Source organism: Scyliorhinus torazame, chromosome 15 (genome assembly GCF_047496885.1).
Source record: "Scyliorhinus torazame isolate Kashiwa2021f chromosome 15, sScyTor2.1, whole genome shotgun sequence".
NCBI classification, from domain to species: Eukaryota; Metazoa; Chordata; class Chondrichthyes; order Carcharhiniformes; family Scyliorhinidae; genus Scyliorhinus; species Scyliorhinus torazame.
The window spans coordinates 199,005,987-199,022,999 of NC_092721.1; the positions used below are offsets into that span (position 1 = coordinate 199,005,987).

The following is a 17,013-nucleotide window of genomic DNA, read 5'->3' on the forward strand; positions in this document are numbered from 1 at the left end:
TGCAGGATGTTTCAACTTTCACTTTACTAAACCAGAAATAAACATGGTTAAGGTATTATGTGGCAGTTAGCACGCGAAGCCAAACACTCTCTCATAATATATGCATATAGGTTTTCCTAGGCTCAGTTGATAATGATTGCGTGCTGTTGTGCTGTATAGACGAGATTGAGTTCCCGCTTGTGCCAAGTTCATTGATCTCAGCTGGGTTCGCTGTGAGGAGACAACAACCTACACCAGCACTCCTCAGCTGGAGTAAGCCAAGTTCCTACTTGTGATCTTCATTCAGGGATATCACTTTTAATGACCAAATAACCCACTAACAGATCATTTTAGCTCTCAAGAGAACAAATGTTGTTGGAAATCAATTCGCCATTGATATCTTCATAGTGAAAACGGGAGAATGTTAATGTATTTGCTTAGGAAAAGGTGAACTGATGCATAGGCACAGGAATATAGGCCACTCAGTTCCTTAAGCTTGCTCCACAATTCAAACCAATCAGTTCAAGGCTGGTCTGTACCTCAACGTTCCATTTACCCACCTTCAACTGCTTCCTGATTTCACTCTGAATGGCTTACCTTTAATTTAAGATTAAGCTTTCTTGATTTGGATTTCCCACCAGAAGAAATGATTTTTCAATGTCTACTCTTCTTAAATATTATTACTTTAAATATTGGACTTTTAAAATTATTTCATTGGATCTGCTGGTGTTGGCAAAGTCACCCATTTCTTGCCTACTCATAACTAGCCTTGAGAAAGGGACGGTGAGCAGCTAATCTTTACCCCCCCAACCGTCTAAACTGAAGAGAATAGAAGGCAAGTTTATGCAGTCTATCCATTTAATTTAATCCTTTAAGTCATGCTATAATTCTGGTGAATCTATGTTGCATTCATTCCAGGGCCAATATAGCCGTATGTAATTGCCCAAAACAGAATGCAGCCTGCCAGATGGGGTCTAAACAAGGGTCATTACAACTAAGCATCACTTCCTTCTCTTTGCATTCCAGTGCCATTGAGATAAAGTCTAACAGGCTAATAGCATTTCAGATTACTTAATGTACGCTAACCAAAGATATTTTGCACTAACAGTGTTCCACTTATGGTAATGTTCAACATCCCAACCAAAAAAAAAACCAGTAATTCTGGGAAATGTGCAAGTACTTTGTGAGGACAATGTGGGGCACAATGCAACAGTTATCAATGTTTTCTTAACTTCACTTCCTGATGGAAGTTACAACTTCTCTTATCACAAGATAACTCAAATAGGTACAAGTAATCTGACTTTACCTTCCAAAACATTAATATAACATTGTTCACTCTTCAGGATCGCCTAAAGCCTCAACAGTTGTTAAATTAGTCACTGTCATAAGGTAAGGAAATACAGCAACAAATGTGCACAGTCGAGGCTCACAAACATCAATGAGATAAGTGACTAGGTAAACCTCTTCAGTGATATTGGTTGGGGGATAAATATTTATCAACACATTGGAAGGAACACTCCTGCATTTATTTGAATAGCGTCATGGAATTTTTACATCTGCTTGAAACGGCAGACAGTGCCTTGGTTTAACATCTCATGTGAAAGGTGGCGCCTCCGGCATTGCGGCACCCCGTCAGTTCCACAATGAAGCGTCAACCTAGATTACAAGTCTCATGAATGGAGCCGGAACACACAAACCTTGACTCAAGACTTAAAGAGAGATTCAAGTCATTGGACTGAAAACGTTAGCTCTTTTCTCTCCTTACAGATGCTGCCAGACCGGCTGAGATTTTCCAGCATTTTCTCTTTTGTTTCAGATTCCAGCATCCGCAGTAATTTGCTTTTATTTAATGGAGGGCTTCAGTTACAATGGAAATGTGTCAATAGCTTGGTGGGAAGATAACTGGGAGGCTGGCGGTGGTAGGAAAGGGGGTTGGATGGAGCAGAAAATGTTCTAACCCTGGTAGTTTTTATGTTCTTTACAAACGTCAGCAGATTCTTTAAAAATTGGGTTCTTCCATCAAAACCATTTGATGTCCCTTAGAACACCAATTTATTGTCATCTGCAAAGAATATTTTTGGGGAACTGAAACTTGTCCCAATTTGAGTGGGGGAAAAAGTATTTGAGCTTTTGAAATTTGCACGCTTACACACCTGGATAAGACATAAATTAGGGTTCAGTAAAAACTCTGTTGCTCACCACCCTCAGCTCGTCTATTCCAACTACCGGAATTTCTGTCATATCAATTCAAGTGACAAAAGAACTAGCAACTTGGTTGGTCCCTGATAAAACTCAGCTCACCAGCCATATGCAGGCACTGTATAGACAGCCTGCCTCAGGGATCTCACATTGCTGCATTCCAGAACAAGACCCAACCCTGGCGTTTATTCGGCTATTTTCCTGTTGCTTCAAAGAATGAATACACCTTGCAGAAATTAACAAGTGGTACGGCAACTGGCCCATTAAAACTACAGCATGTGTAGTTAAAGTAGAAGCTAGATTTTGCAGACCCATTCAAAATTTAACTTCCGGGATATTCAAGGAAATACAGAAGCTTTTTTGTTTGATCAAATAGAATATACTACATAACAAAGTGTTATGCCGTTAAGGATCAAAACCTTCAAGAAAATCAAGTTTGAATGGAAAAGTATTTAAAACAGAAAAAAAATCTTTAAAACAAAGAGGAGCCAAGGGACCTATGTACTCCAGAGGATTAGTGCCAGAAAAGAGCATGCTTGCCTTCATTAAAACATCCTTCCATTTAAGAATATACAGAGATTATTATATGCACCCAGCACAACATTAATTTAAACTAAATGTCAACAATTTCCTTACAACTCACTTATATCACTTATGACTGATCTGACAAAAATCGCCATAAAGCAATATTAAGGATAAAGCTCCTCTATATCACTTTAACTTAACCATATTTTTCTGGAAAGGTGTACTGATTTATTTTTCCACAACAACACATCCAGGGAGAATAGATCAACCTACATGTGTACATGTGCATACAGTTTGTTGTTTTCAGAATAGCCAAAATGTTGAACTGTGTTAGTTTAAACAGAACAATTCAATTGAAAAGGGAGTAAGGAATTAAAGCAGGGTGATGTATGGGAATAATATGATGGCCTTGTGATTTAACAAAATGATTCCACACGAGTTGAAATGGACAATAAACCTTATAATCAAAAGGAAAAACTAAAAAGAGGAAGCAGATACAAAATACATGTTGTGAAAGATATCCCACAGAGACTTATACATGGTGGGCAGTTTTACAAAGTAACAGGGAAGGCATAATGTCTGGACTTACTCAAGTAATTATTTCGGGTTTTCTGTATCTCGATGTACGATCTGGTTTTGCCTAATATGACAATTAAGACAAAACAACAAGCAGGGGTTAAGGAAGAGCACATAGCTTTGTATTTAAAATGCTACCTCAACAAAGTAACTTTCAAATCTACAATGCACTTCGTCCTCCACTTTACTTAATGAGTAGAAGACTAAATTCCTTATCGATCAATCCTGAAAACTGTTCTGCATCATTAACAAGATACCTCTTCACATATCAGACTACAGTCTACTCTTATATATGTTGAGGTCCCATACTAACCCTCATTTAGCTACAAAACCACCCCTTTAAAATTTTAGACTAATGCTTTCCTTTCACATGACCCTGTACCTCACACCATTTCCAGTTGAGAGGGGAGACAAACTTCACTGATCCTGCTCTGCCATCAACCACAAGGAGAAATGCAGGAGCAAAGACAGGAAGAAGCACTTGCATTTGCTTAGCAACCCAAGAGACCTTCATTCAGTGGAATTACTTCAGGAGTGAGGTAGTCACAGCTTGCAGCAAAAAAATGTCTTGGCTCCACTTAGCATCTTTCACAATGACAAGGTAGAGATGAGGAAATAGTTCCGTGTACCATCAAAAACCACTCTGAGACACAGCTTGATGGAACACCAATGCACCAAGATATATTTTGTATTTAAAATACTACCTAAACCGCATGATGGACGTTCACCAAAATGGGTTCATACAAAATACGAGAGAAATATTTGAGCACAGCTACATATGAAATAAATCAGCCTTTCGCTCTACGAGAAACGCATGTGAAATATGCAAAAAGTCAGTAGAAAAGTAGATGCTAATTTTTAAAATGTGGGACACAATGATAAAAAGCATGAATTTACAACATTGGAGATATCGAGTTTCTAAACCAACATCTAACATAGCGTAACACAAAATTAAAATCATAATCCGTGTGTTAGTTCAAAATTTTAAAAGCATGCATTTTATCTACTGAAACTTTGCGGAAACATAATTTTGTAAACTTAATGAAATTAGGTTTATTATTCACACACCATGGTACATTCAAAGCAAGACATGGAAATTTCCTAGCTAGACAACTGAAAACTAAAATTAAAAATCCACTACCCAATGTCGATAGGTACATGGATTTCTAGAAATACTCAGCAGGTCAGGCATCATCTGTGGAGAGAAAAAAAGAGTTAGTATTTCAAGTGTACGTTCTAACAAAATATCTGCTTCTCTCTGCACAGGTACCACCAGACCTGCTGAGTATTTCCACCATTTCAGGTTTCCAGCATTCTCAATATTTGCTTTTACATCTGACAATGGAAATTCCAGTTAATCGTGTCTTTGATTACAGACCTGCATGAAAAGTGTGGTCATTAGGCTAAAATTTTAATCAACTACAGTTTAACAACAGGTATAGTTTTTTTTGATTATGCAAGGGCTCAAAACACTGTAGATTTGGGAAATGTGCAGGAAATCTGTTGGAAAATACTACACACTATTTCTTGATCAGAAAATAAGGTGTAGTCAGGGAGTTGGCAGGGAGGGGTGGATGATACAGCCCATTCCAAATCAGAAAGGGTGTTGAATTTACTGAGTTACAAGGTGACCTAATAATAACTGGCTGTGGCTTATAGCGACTGAATAGTCAAAATACCTTTGCAAATTCTTATTACTATTGGTGGTTTTGTGATTGTACCTCCCCATCCGCAAAACTCATTCCATAAAAAGGGTAAAGGGTAGCATAACAGCAATTTGATTATGCATTACTTAATTCAAGTACACTAAACAAGATTGCATTTTAAGTTATAAAAATACAACTGGTACCAGTAGGAATAAACCTTTTGCCCTTTGCTTTCCCTTCCAGTAACTTGAGGCTTATGCATGGTCTAAGTTGCTGCTTTGGGATTTCCTACCTACCAAAGTAAAACACAAGGCCGTTGGGGGGAGAGATGGTGGAATGGAGACGCACAGACATAACTACTGTAACTGTATCCTTTTTTCTTTATTGTCCCATTCGGCTATTAAATCTGCTGTTCACACTTCAACTCCACATCCTCTGAAGTCTGACCTTCCTTCCTTCCTTATCCGGTCATATGCATTCACAAGCCTCAGAAGATATATTCCAATCTTCACTTCCCCCAAATAAAAAAACCCATAAAAGATAAAGCATTTTGAGAGTTTGTACCATGCGAGATTTGTACGGTGTCACTAGAGGAACCACTCCCACTGCTGCCCTCAGCAAAGGATTGTGCCTCTTCCTTCAGGCTGCCTTCTTGTCCAGACAAGCTACTTCCCTCTGTGACCCTCGAGACCTGCTGAAGAGTTTCACTCACCAGCTGCCGGGTCTGCTCACTCACCATCGTGGCCTGGAAAGCTACAGGCTTTGGTTTAATTAGAACCTGTAATGTAATGAAAAGTATCCTTTATTAGTATAGAGGCCACAGGCTATTAAAACCTAGCAATTAGCAGGAAGACCTGGGAGGTAAGGAGGGAGGATTCTAAACTGAGCAAACCGTAACAGCCTCATCTCAGTTCCCCTATGTACTCCATATATAGAATATACTGTGCTTAATTATATCCACTTATTCAAACAACATAACAAAAGGCATCTTTTACACTGCCCATCCAATATTCCAAATCATTTACCATGCGTGTTCCAAGATCATAAAGTACCATCTCCAAAATGATTTGCAGTTCCAAAATGTGGGCAAACCCCATCTCAATTCTCTTTTCTACCAGCTCTGACACACTGAACCATAGAAAAGTGACGGTGCAGAAAGAGGCCATTCAGCCCATCGTGTCTGTGCAGACCAAAAAAAAAAATAACTAGCCACTCATTTTAATCCTATTTTCCATCACCTAAACTGTACCCTGGCAACATTCTTGTAAATCTCCTCTGCACCCTCTCCAGAGCAATTATGTCCTTCCTGTAATGTGACCAGAACTCTACTCAAAACTCCAGCTTTTGTATTCAATACCTTGTCCAATAAAGGAAAGCATTCCATATGCTTTCTTGACCACCTTGTCCACCTGTTCTGCCACCTTCAAGGGCCTGTGGACATGCACTCCAGGGTCTCTCACTTCCTCAACCCTCTCAATATCTTCCTGTTTATTGAGTATTCTCTTGCTTTGTTTGCCCTCCCCAAATGCGTCACCTCACACTTTTCCTGATTGAACTGTATTTGCCACTTCTCTGCCCACTCAACCAAACCATTTATATCATTCTGGAGTCGACAGCTATCCTCTTCACTATCAACTACAAAGCCAATTTTCTGTCATCTACAAATTTCCAAATCATGCCAACCACATTTAAGTCTCAATCATGAATATATACAACAAACATCAAGGGCCCAACACTGAGCCCTATAGAACACTATGGTTAAGACGGCAGCTTTTTCCCTACTGATCAGATGCCTGCCGTCAAGTACGTTACTTTGCGCAACTGCAATTTGGGAATGAGTGTCCCAATGAGTGTTTGAGTATCTGTTCCGATAGCTCTCTCACTATGACTGACCCAATTCAGTAACATCTATAGTGATGAACATCCAACCTTCTCTCCTTGTTTGACCAACAAGCAGCTCAGATTTGGGGAGGTTAGGTTGACTAGGTCTGTATTCACTGGAATTTAGAAGAATAAGAGGGGATCACATTGAAACATATAAAATTCTGAAACTGATGGATAGGCTAGATGCAGGGATGTTGTTTGCCCTGGCTGGGGTCTAGAACAAGGGGTCACAGTCTCAGGATAGGCCATTTAGGACTGAGATGAGGAGAAACCACTGAGCTCAGAGGATAGTGAACCCTCAGAATTCTCTACCACAGAAGGCTATGGAGGCCAAGTTACTGAATATATTTCAGGAGGAAATAGATTCCTAGAAACTAACAGCGTCAAGGGGTATGGGGAGAAAGCAGGAGTACGGCATTGAGGTAGAGAATCAGTCATGATCATATTGAATGGCAGAACAGGCTTGAGGGATGGACTGGCCTACTCCTGCTCCTATCTTCTGTTTGGTAACTCGCTGATGGAAACTCAACACTAACACTGACATGGCCGGTGAAGGAAAATAAGCACAGGACATGCTTGGATAGCTGCATGAAAAAATAACGACCTCATTCCTGCTTTCACGAGTAACATTTACACACGCAGACACATATTTGGGCTGGGATGGGGAAAGAGAGAGAAGCGGGGAGTAAGGAAGAATTTGGTTTTACCTCAAAACTTAACAGGTCCTTGCAAGGAACCCAGACTGCAGTTGTGGTGCACCCCAATCAATGACTCATCATTGAAACCATCGATTCGCCCCCGGGAACATGGATGGAGGGTTGCGAATATGGCGGCGGGCGGGGGTGGGGAGGGTAGGCGATATGTTCCTGGAGGGAGCTTTGCGAGTTTGAGGGGCTTGGAGGAGAAATTTGGGCTGGTAAGGGGAAATGACTTTAGGTACTTACAGGTGCGGGACTTTGTACGCAGACAGGTCCCATCCTTCCCACGCCTCCCGCCAATAGGGATCCAGGACAGAATAGTCTCTAGAGGAGAAGGAGGAGAGGGTAGAGTCTCGGATATCTACAAGGTGCTCATGAAGGAGGAAGAGTCCCAGACGGAGGAACTGAAACTCAAATGGGAGGAGGAGTTTGGCGGGGAGATGGAGGACGGGCTGTGGGCGGAAGCTCTGAGTAGGGTAAACTCAACCGCAACATGTGCCAGGCTCGGCCTAATTCAATTTAAGGTCGTTCACCGGGCCCACGTGATGGTAGCTCGGATGAGCAAATTCTTTGGGGTAGAGGACAAGTGCGCTAGATGCGCGGGAGGACCAGCGAACCATGTTCACATGTTTTGGGCATGTCCTAAGATTAGGGGGTACAGGGAGGGATTTGCGGCGGTCATGTCCCGGGTGCTGAAAACAAGGGTGGTGATGTGTCCAGGGGTGGCAATTTTGGGGGTTTCGGAAGACCCGGGAGTCCAGGGGGAGAAAGAGGCAGATGTTCTGGCCTTTGCTTCCCTGATAGCCCGGCGGCGAATACTGCTGGCCTGGAGGGACTCAAAACCCCCGAAGACTGAACTATGGCTTTCGGACATCTCAAGTTTTCTGGGTATGGAAAAAATTAAGTTCGCCTTGAGGGGATCTGTATTGGGGTTTACCCGAAGGTGGCAACCATTCATCGACTTCTTCGCGAGGGCGTGAATGTCGGCGTGGGGGGTTGTGAGATTAGAGTAGGAGGGATAAATAGGCGGGTAGTGTCTAGGGGAGAGGAGCGGGCATGTGCAGTATGGTTTGATTGAAGTATTGGTTTTATATTGATGTTTGCACATTTCTGTTATCTGTAACTGTTTACCAATGCCAAAAAATACTTCAGTAAAATTGTTTGTTAAAAAAAAAAGACTCATCATTGAAGTCAGCCCTCTGACCAAATTCAGCGAAGTACACATACAGCTCCATTTAGGCACTGCGGAAGCTATTACCTGACACGGTGATTACTGCACACACTAAAGATAAACTCAAAAAACGTAATCCCGGGGGTGGGGGATTTTCTGGTCGCTCACACTGGCAGGATCTTATGGTCCTACTGATGGCGCATCCCCGCTGCGAATTTCACGGTGGGGAGGGGTGCATTCAATGGGAAGCGGCTGGATAAGATGATCACGCCACTAGCAAGCCACCCTCCATGGCAGCAGAACATGCCACTGGGAGGAGGGGGATTGGAGAGACTTCTGACATGTATAAATCAATGTAAAAGTCAAAGCTTTCCAGTGAACAATGGTAGCAAAATGGAGATCATGTGTGACAACAGATGTTGTTCTTCAATGTCACAGTTTAACAAAAAGAACATTCTTACTGACACATATGTCAATACTCTTGGGGATGAAAAGTAAATGCGAATATGACAAAGGATTGATGATAGTGTACTACTCAGATAGGATCTGAGGAAGACCAGGTTAAGAGAGCGAGTTCAATATTTCAGGTATCCCTCTTTGTCACCCAGCATTTTCCACTTTTTATTTCTGCAGCTTTAGAACCCACTCACCTGTGTTTTCCCTTGCTGGCCGTAGAGAATTTTGGTGGGGATGATTTTTGTGGTGGGTTGTACTGACGAACATACCCCTTTTGGCTGAGCCACAATCATTTTAGTGATGGGCCTTGTTGCAGTGATAATTGCTGGTTTTGTCCCTGCGGGTACTGCCTGAATGGTCTTTTCACCCTGGTAGGCAGATTGAAAAAGGAGAAGTGGGGGAAAAATAGACAAGTCAATGTTTTGAGGGCTAATGTACAATTTTTCAACCCAAATTAAGCATGCACACATTAACACAAAAATACCCAAAACTTTGTCTTTTTAAAAATTATTTTGATAAATGTTACAGAACAGGATCAACTATATATTTGAAAAATGCCAAAGTATCTCAGTGCAACGAGAGTTACTTAAAACACTTTTCAACGCTGCTCTAGTCAAATGCCACAACACAATTTATGGCTTGGTGTCATATTTGGTCTTGAATTAAGCATCCGACCATATTCTCAACATCAACAAGAATTTAGTAACATCATTGAACTCCAACTATGTCTCAGCTCACCTGCTGTTGAAACACTCATTTACGCTTGTTATCTATGGGCTTGACTAATATAACACACCTGTCTATCCTCCTATGTTTTACCCTTTATAAACTAAACATTATCCAAACCTCTGCTGCCTGGGTCTTTACTTGCGCAGAGTCCCATTTACCCATCACCCCTCTGCTCCCTGACCTACACTGCCTCCCAGTTAAGCAATGCCATGCTTTTAAATTGCTTCACAGCTTCCTCCTCACTATTTTTTGAATCTCCGCCAGCCCTAAAACGTTCAAAAGCTTTACGCTTCTCTAATTCTAATAATAATAATCCTTATTAGTGTCACAAATAGGATTACATTAACACTACAATGAAGTTACTGTAAAAATCCCCTAGTCGCCACACTCCAGCGCCTGTTCGGGTACATGGAGGAAGAATTCAGAATATCCAATTCACTTAACAAGCACGTCTTGCGGGACTTGTGGGAGGAAACCAGGGCACGCGGAGGAAACACACGCAGCATGGGGGGAATGTGCAGACTCCGCAGACAGTGACCCAAGCTGGGAATCGAACCCAGGTCCCAGGCGCTGGGAAGTAACAGTGCTAACCATTGTATAGTCAATATGCCTTCAGTTGCCTGGGCTCCAAGCTCTGGAATTCCATTGCTACACCTCTGCATCTCTCCCTGTCCCACTCCTTAAAACATACCTCTTTGATCAAACTTTCCCCAACAGCATCTTAGATGACTTGGTATTATGTTTTGTTTTAGATTTTCCCTATAAAGGCCGGCACGATAGCACATGGTTGGCACTGTTGCTTCACAGCAGCAGGGTCCCAGGTTTGATTCTCAGCTTGGGTCATTGTCTGTGCGGAGTCTGCACGTTCTCCCTGTGTCTGCGTGGGTTTCCTCCAGGCGCTCCGGTTCCCTCCCACAAGTCCCGAATGACACGCTGTTAGGTAATTTGGACAATCTGAATTCTCCCTCTGTGTACCCGAACAGGCGCCAGAGTGTGGAGACTAGGGGCCTTTCACAGTAACTTCATTGCAGTGTTAATGTAAGCTTACTTGTAACACTAATAAAGATTATATTATTAAAGCATTTTGGAATGTTATATATTAAAGGCACTGCATTAATACAAGTTTGTTATGTTAACTATATAATTATTTTAGAAGAGAGATATTGTCTATATATAAAGTTTAGTTTCCAAGCAAACGTAGATATTTTCTTATGAAATCCCAAATTATTTTTCCACTCTTAACTGGATCAGCTTCCATCTCTCTTTCGCCCCAAACCATCCAGATAAGCAAACATAACCTCTACCTTTTAAAGGAGCCACTAGGAGATACGTAGCAGCCTCCCAGAACAGGCGCCGGAATGTGGCGACTAGGGGCTTTTCACAGTAACTTCATTTGAAGCCTTCTCGTGACAATAAGCGATTTTCATTTCATTTCATTTCATAACACTGGTTAGAATGACTTATTACTTTCTCCTCATTCCTTTTTTACTCAGGGTTAATACTGGGAATCAGTGACGCTTGGGAATTATCAGTGCACATCCATATTCAACCACCTTCTGCCGTAACTAAACGCATGTGCTGATGTACCATTGTTGCATGTTTCCTTATCTTATGACGCATTAAACTTTTTAGTGACCTACACCTGGGGATCAAACAGCAGGTGAATGGAATTACATGAGAGTGGGAACTTGATAGTCTGGAGGTCAACTGTGAACTTACCCCAGCATTCAACAACGTGGTGACTACGTTTTTACCCGGAATACCTTGGATAGTTGTTCCCTTCCCTGCAGTCTTCTGCACAACAATTACATTTGGCTTTGACGTCATAGACGTCATTGGGATAGTAGTTATTTTTGTTGTTGTTCCTAGAGGAAATGCATTAAAAATGATCAATACAATTAAGATTAGACTGACTGGAATAGGAGCACAAAATCAATGATGCTACATGCTTGTATGCCCACGGTTCGCTACATGAGAAAGGCAAGCAGGACAAGTAAGAGATATAAAATAAAGGGAGCTATAAAACAAGGTACACTGACATATAAACCAACTGATAGCTATTGTTCCCACACGTTGAGGCCAAGAAAAGTAAGAAATAATTTAAAATAAGTAAATAAGGGCCGCGTGCTGGAAAATGGGATTAGAACACTTGGGTGTCCTCGGGCTGGCATGGACAAGATGGGCCCATTTGATCCTTCTGTGTTTTAACTTTTCTATGGTTTCTAGGTGGTTGATTTTGACCAGTGCAGATGCAATGGGCCGAAGGGCCTTTTCTGTGCTGTAGTCCTCCATGACTCTAAGGCAAGGGGAGTGATGTACTCTATATATAGGACATGGCCTGCTTCCATGCTGTAAATACTTTGTAATTCTAAGAATCTGACCACGATTTAAATACTAATCAACAGTCCACATGCTTTGCTTAATCAATGGAGGCCACACCCTGATTAATTTAATTTCAAATAATCCCATCTTCCCTCTTACGTTCAGTGATGCCTTGCACTATGAACTGCATCCCTTCACAAAGGTGACCCACTTTATGTTTAATAAAATGAGAAATTGCTGACACACAGAGCAAAAAGGTATTCTGTTAGGAAGGCAACGTTCACTAAGAGAAAGTTCAGTAACTTTGTTCCTAAGCTTTCCCTCCACCAATTTTCCATTGCCTTTCCTCTATTCCCAAATTCCTGTAGATGATGAATACAAAGACCGGCGTAAGTATACAAATGATACACGGGCTTGAAATTGATGTCAAACTGACAGCACTAGAAAACCTTTTAAAAAGGATGGTCAGAAAACTGTGCCAAAGGGAATAGGATGTACTGAAGCGTTAACTACATAATTGCAGTCGCATAGTTTAAGTCAATAATTTTACCAAATGAACCAACACTTCCTGCATAAATGAATTTAATTAATTTTTGAACAAATTATCTATGGATGCAGGAAAAGATTTAGGCTTCAGGAAAAAGGAATTGCTTCAAATTTAAATATGTTTAAAATGTTCCAATACCACAGAACTGCAGGGTATACAAAGTGTATACAGTGTAATCCCAGCCAAGTGACTTTGGCGTTCTTTGGGAAATTTTCATCATTAACAGTTGTGCAAGTGAACACTAACCAGATATGATACTGCTGCTGATAATCTTTCCTCCGAGGGATGTGGCTAGTGACTTTGGTACTACAGTGATGATGCTCCCACTCGTCGTTTTCATGTAGGTAGTAGATCCTGCAGATGCTGCCATACGGGCACTGAGGGTAGGATTTAATGTAGGACGTGTGTAGGTAGTTTGGGTACCTGTTATATTCAAAGAGACACTTATTTTAAATAACATAATTCATGAGCTCCACAATTTAAATTGTAACTAATTTTGACAAAAACAAAAAACGTCATCCCCTCGCAAATGACAAGAACAGAACCACTGATGAGATAACCTCTTGACATGTTTGTTAATGGTTTGCTATGCCAAGGCTTACCTGTTGGTGTCGTAACCAACTTGGTTGTCATGATGGCACCATTGCTACTAACCACCATGATGGGCGAAGTGCTTGTACTAGGCATCGTAACTGGTTTGGGCAGGATTTTACTCGGCTGCATTTGCTGGGTTATAATCTTGACGCCTGCCAAAAATGTAAACTACAATTAAGGTAGTCAATGACACGGTTTAACATAACACCTTTCCTATCCCTAAGCAAAACACAGATTTAACGGCGATGACTAACATGCACTGAAACAAAAAATATTGAGCAGAGACCAAGTGATCTCTGTTGAAAAGGATTATGCCATGTAGAACAAAGTACATTTTAAAGATAATCTGACAGTAGGAACAGAGATTGCTATTCTCCAACGTACAGCATCTGGACAGTTAACCAACAGGAAAGATAATAGGATGTGGCAAACATCACAGGATAAATGGCCAAAACATTTGCAACAACAAATTTGCCTCAATTCCAGTCAGTTCTTCCCCCATCCACTGGTGCTTTAAATTTAACAAACATTTGTCCTGAAGTACCGGTGTTCTGCCACTCTCAAAAAACTTTCAATTAAAGAACGGTTCCAGCTGATTACAGACATGCCATGACTCAGCTGATGGCATCATTTAAAATTAAGTTTGAATATGAATCACATACAACTGTACAAGAAGCTGTTAACAGCACTCATCTGGAAACATCCTTCCTGAGGCCATAAAACATACTTGATTAAAATTCATACAAGCAGCAAAATAGATAGATAAAGTTATGCAGGGGTGATAGGACTTCTTTTGATACACTGATGATAATCTCTTCTGTTAAACAGCATAAATACATATTTGTTGTGCTTCCCTCCGATTACAGCACATAATCACTAACAAGTCTAATTGGAACAAAATCTGCATCGGAAATGGTTTTCTAAGAGGTGTGAGGAAAAAGATCCTTTAGAATCGGAGACACCAGGGCGGAAAACTCTTTCGCAGGAAGGAGCGTGGGTGCAATGAAGGAGCTGAAGCAGATGGGGCAGGGGCAAGGTAAAGTAACATTTCCACTTTTCACTGTGTGCAGACTCTTGATGGCCCCATGCATGTCTTACTCTCCCCCACCTCCTCTATTTGTGTGCATCACACCATTGCTGTCTCTCTGTTCACAGGTCACATACCTCTACTTGCTCTACGCTTATGAACCATACTAACGTCCCTCAGGCAGGAGACATTAGGAGCCTTGCAGTATGACTGGCAGGAGGTGATCCATCAGAAAAGGGCACTTAGGAGTTTGCAATGGAAATTTTTTTTTAAGGACGTAATGAAAACCTTTACAATGGGGTGTGAATTACACCTGGACTCCCCCATGCTCCAAACCCTGAAGAACGAACTTCAAGTGCAGTCAATGTCGCAATGTAAATTTCAGCAGCCAATTTGCACACAGCAGGAACGCACAAACAATGAGGTGAATTGCAAATAATTTGTTTCACTAATATTGACTAAAGGATAAATATTGACTAGGACACCAGGGAAACACAATGTTCTTCTCTGAAATGGTGCCATGGATCTTTTATATCCATCGGAGAACATAGACCAGGCCTTGGTTCAATGTCTCATCCAACAGACGGCACCTCCAAAAATATAGCACTTACTCAGTTCTGCATGGGCAAGAAAGCCTAGATTATATGCTCAAGTCTCTAGACTGGAGCTTGAACCCATGACCTAAAAATTCAGAGGCAAGAATTGAACCTACTGACACAAGATCTCAATCTGATTCTGCTTTAAAGTTAAAGATTAATGTCTCGCTTTGTACTGGCTTATCTGCGTCAGGACCTCTGTGATATTGAGGTCTAATTTGATACAATCCACATCTGCTGTGCACACCTGAAATAACAACGCCCTCCGGCATCATCTTGGGACCAGGGGCCGCAGGACGAACAGCGCTAAAAGGTGCTCTTAGTACTGAATAAATCAAGAAAGAAAGAAGTTGCTTTACTTGCAATTTTGTTCCTCCCCACCCCATGTCTGAGATTCTTCTCTGAAGGTGGACTGGATTACAGTTTCACGACTATTGGAAGCCCGCTATGCCTCAAACAGACACCACCACCTTCTCAAGGGCAATTACGAATGGGCATTAATTCTTTTTTCTTTATTCTTCATGTGATGTGGGCATCCCTGGCAAGGGCAGCATTTGCTGCCCGTCCCTAATTGCCCTTGAATTGCATAGCTGTTATGAACCAACCACATAATAATAATTTAATAATCTTGAATATTGTCACAAGTTGGCTTACTTTACACTGCAATATAGTTACTGTGAAAATCCCCTTGTCGCCACACTATGGGGCCAGTTTGGGTACACTGAGGGAGAATTCAGAATGTCCAAATTACCTAACAGCGACTCTTTCGGAACTTGTGGGAGGAAACTCACGGAGACATGGGGAGAACGTGCAGACTCCTCACAGAGTGACCCAAACTGGGGACCCTGGTGCTGTGAAGCAACAGTGCTAACCACTGTGCTACCATGCAGCCCTTTGTTGTGAATCTGGAGTCAAATGTAGGCCAGACTAGGTATGGATGGCAGGTTTCATTCCCTGAATGACATTAGTGAACCAGATAGATTTTTGGACAGTCATTGATAGTTCCATGGTCACTATTACTTAAATTAGTTTTCAATTCCAGATTTATTAATTGAATTTAAATTCAACCAGCTACCGTGGTGGGATTTGAACCCACGTCCCCCAGAGTATTAGCCTGGGCCATTGGAGCACCAGTTCAGTGGCATTATCACTACACTGCTGTCTCCCCAATGTGTCTGCCAGCGGCACTCATATCCCACAAACATGAGGGCATCACAGTCAATTTTATCCTGTCTCCACCCAATGATCACATGCATGGACTTTCCAACAGGAATAACTGGATAACAATCAGAAAATGGGATGTTTTCACCACACTCATTAATCAAAAGGTACTAATGCCAATCTTCTGCTCTATCCAAGATGACAGTGGCTCATGACAGAGGTTAGGAGCTTCGGTCTATATAATTTGGTACCGTACTGGACGGTGTATTTAACTACCAAGATCAGGATGCCCAAATTACAGCTCCTAGGTCACACACAGCTTGAAAGCCGTGGCAATCTAAATTTCAAAACACAGGCAACATCAACCTTTTTATGTTTGTATTGCTGATTATTGCTGAGTAATTTTGCAGATGACACTAAAGTCGGTGGAGTTGTGGACAGTGCGGAAGGATATTACAAGTTACAGAGGGACATAGATAAGCTGCAGCGCTGGGCTGAGAGGTGGCAAATTGAGTTTAATGCAGAAAAGTGTGAGGTGATTCATTTTGGAAGGAATAACAGGAAGACAGAGTACTGGGCTAATGGTAAGATTCTTGGCAGTGTGGATGAGCAGAGAGATCTCGGTGTCCATGTACATAGACCCCTGAAAGTCGCCACCCAGGTTGAGAGGGTTAAGAAGGCGTACGGTGTGTTAGCTTTTATTGATAGAGGGATTGAGTTTCGGAGCCATGAGGTCATGTTGCAGCTGTACAAAACACTGGTGCGGCCGCATTTGGAGTATTGCATGCAATTCTTGTCGCCGCATTATAGGAAGGATGTGGAAGCATTGAAAAGGGTGCAGAGGAGATTTACCAGAATGTTGCCTGGTATGGAGGGAAGATCTTATGAGGAAAGGCTGAGGGA

General features: G+C 41.6%; 1 protein-coding gene across 7 annotated transcripts in view; it reads right to left on the bottom strand.

Moving 5' to 3' along the window:
* Positions 1-17,013, bottom strand: part of emsy (EMSY transcriptional repressor, BRCA2 interacting) — a 71,689-nt gene that overhangs the window by 20,817 nt on the left and 33,859 nt on the right. For 5 of the 7 annotated variants that reach the window (XM_072477400.1, XM_072477403.1, XM_072477399.1 and 2 more), the window contains 7 exons: positions 15,197-15,274; positions 13,335-13,478; positions 12,979-13,155; positions 11,583-11,728; positions 9,329-9,502; positions 5,490-5,703; positions 3,293-3,343 (listed from right to left, as the gene is read on the bottom strand). In XM_072477400.1, coding sequence (XP_072333501.1) covers positions 3,293-3,343; positions 5,490-5,703; positions 9,329-9,502; positions 11,583-11,728; positions 12,979-13,155; positions 13,335-13,478; positions 15,197-15,274 — 984 coding nt within the window. The remainder of the gene's footprint in view (positions 1-3,292; positions 3,344-5,489; positions 5,704-9,328; positions 9,503-11,582; positions 11,729-12,978; positions 13,156-13,334; positions 13,479-15,196; positions 15,275-17,013) is intronic. The other 2 variants (XM_072477405.1, XM_072477401.1) reach the window with 1 other exon arrangement.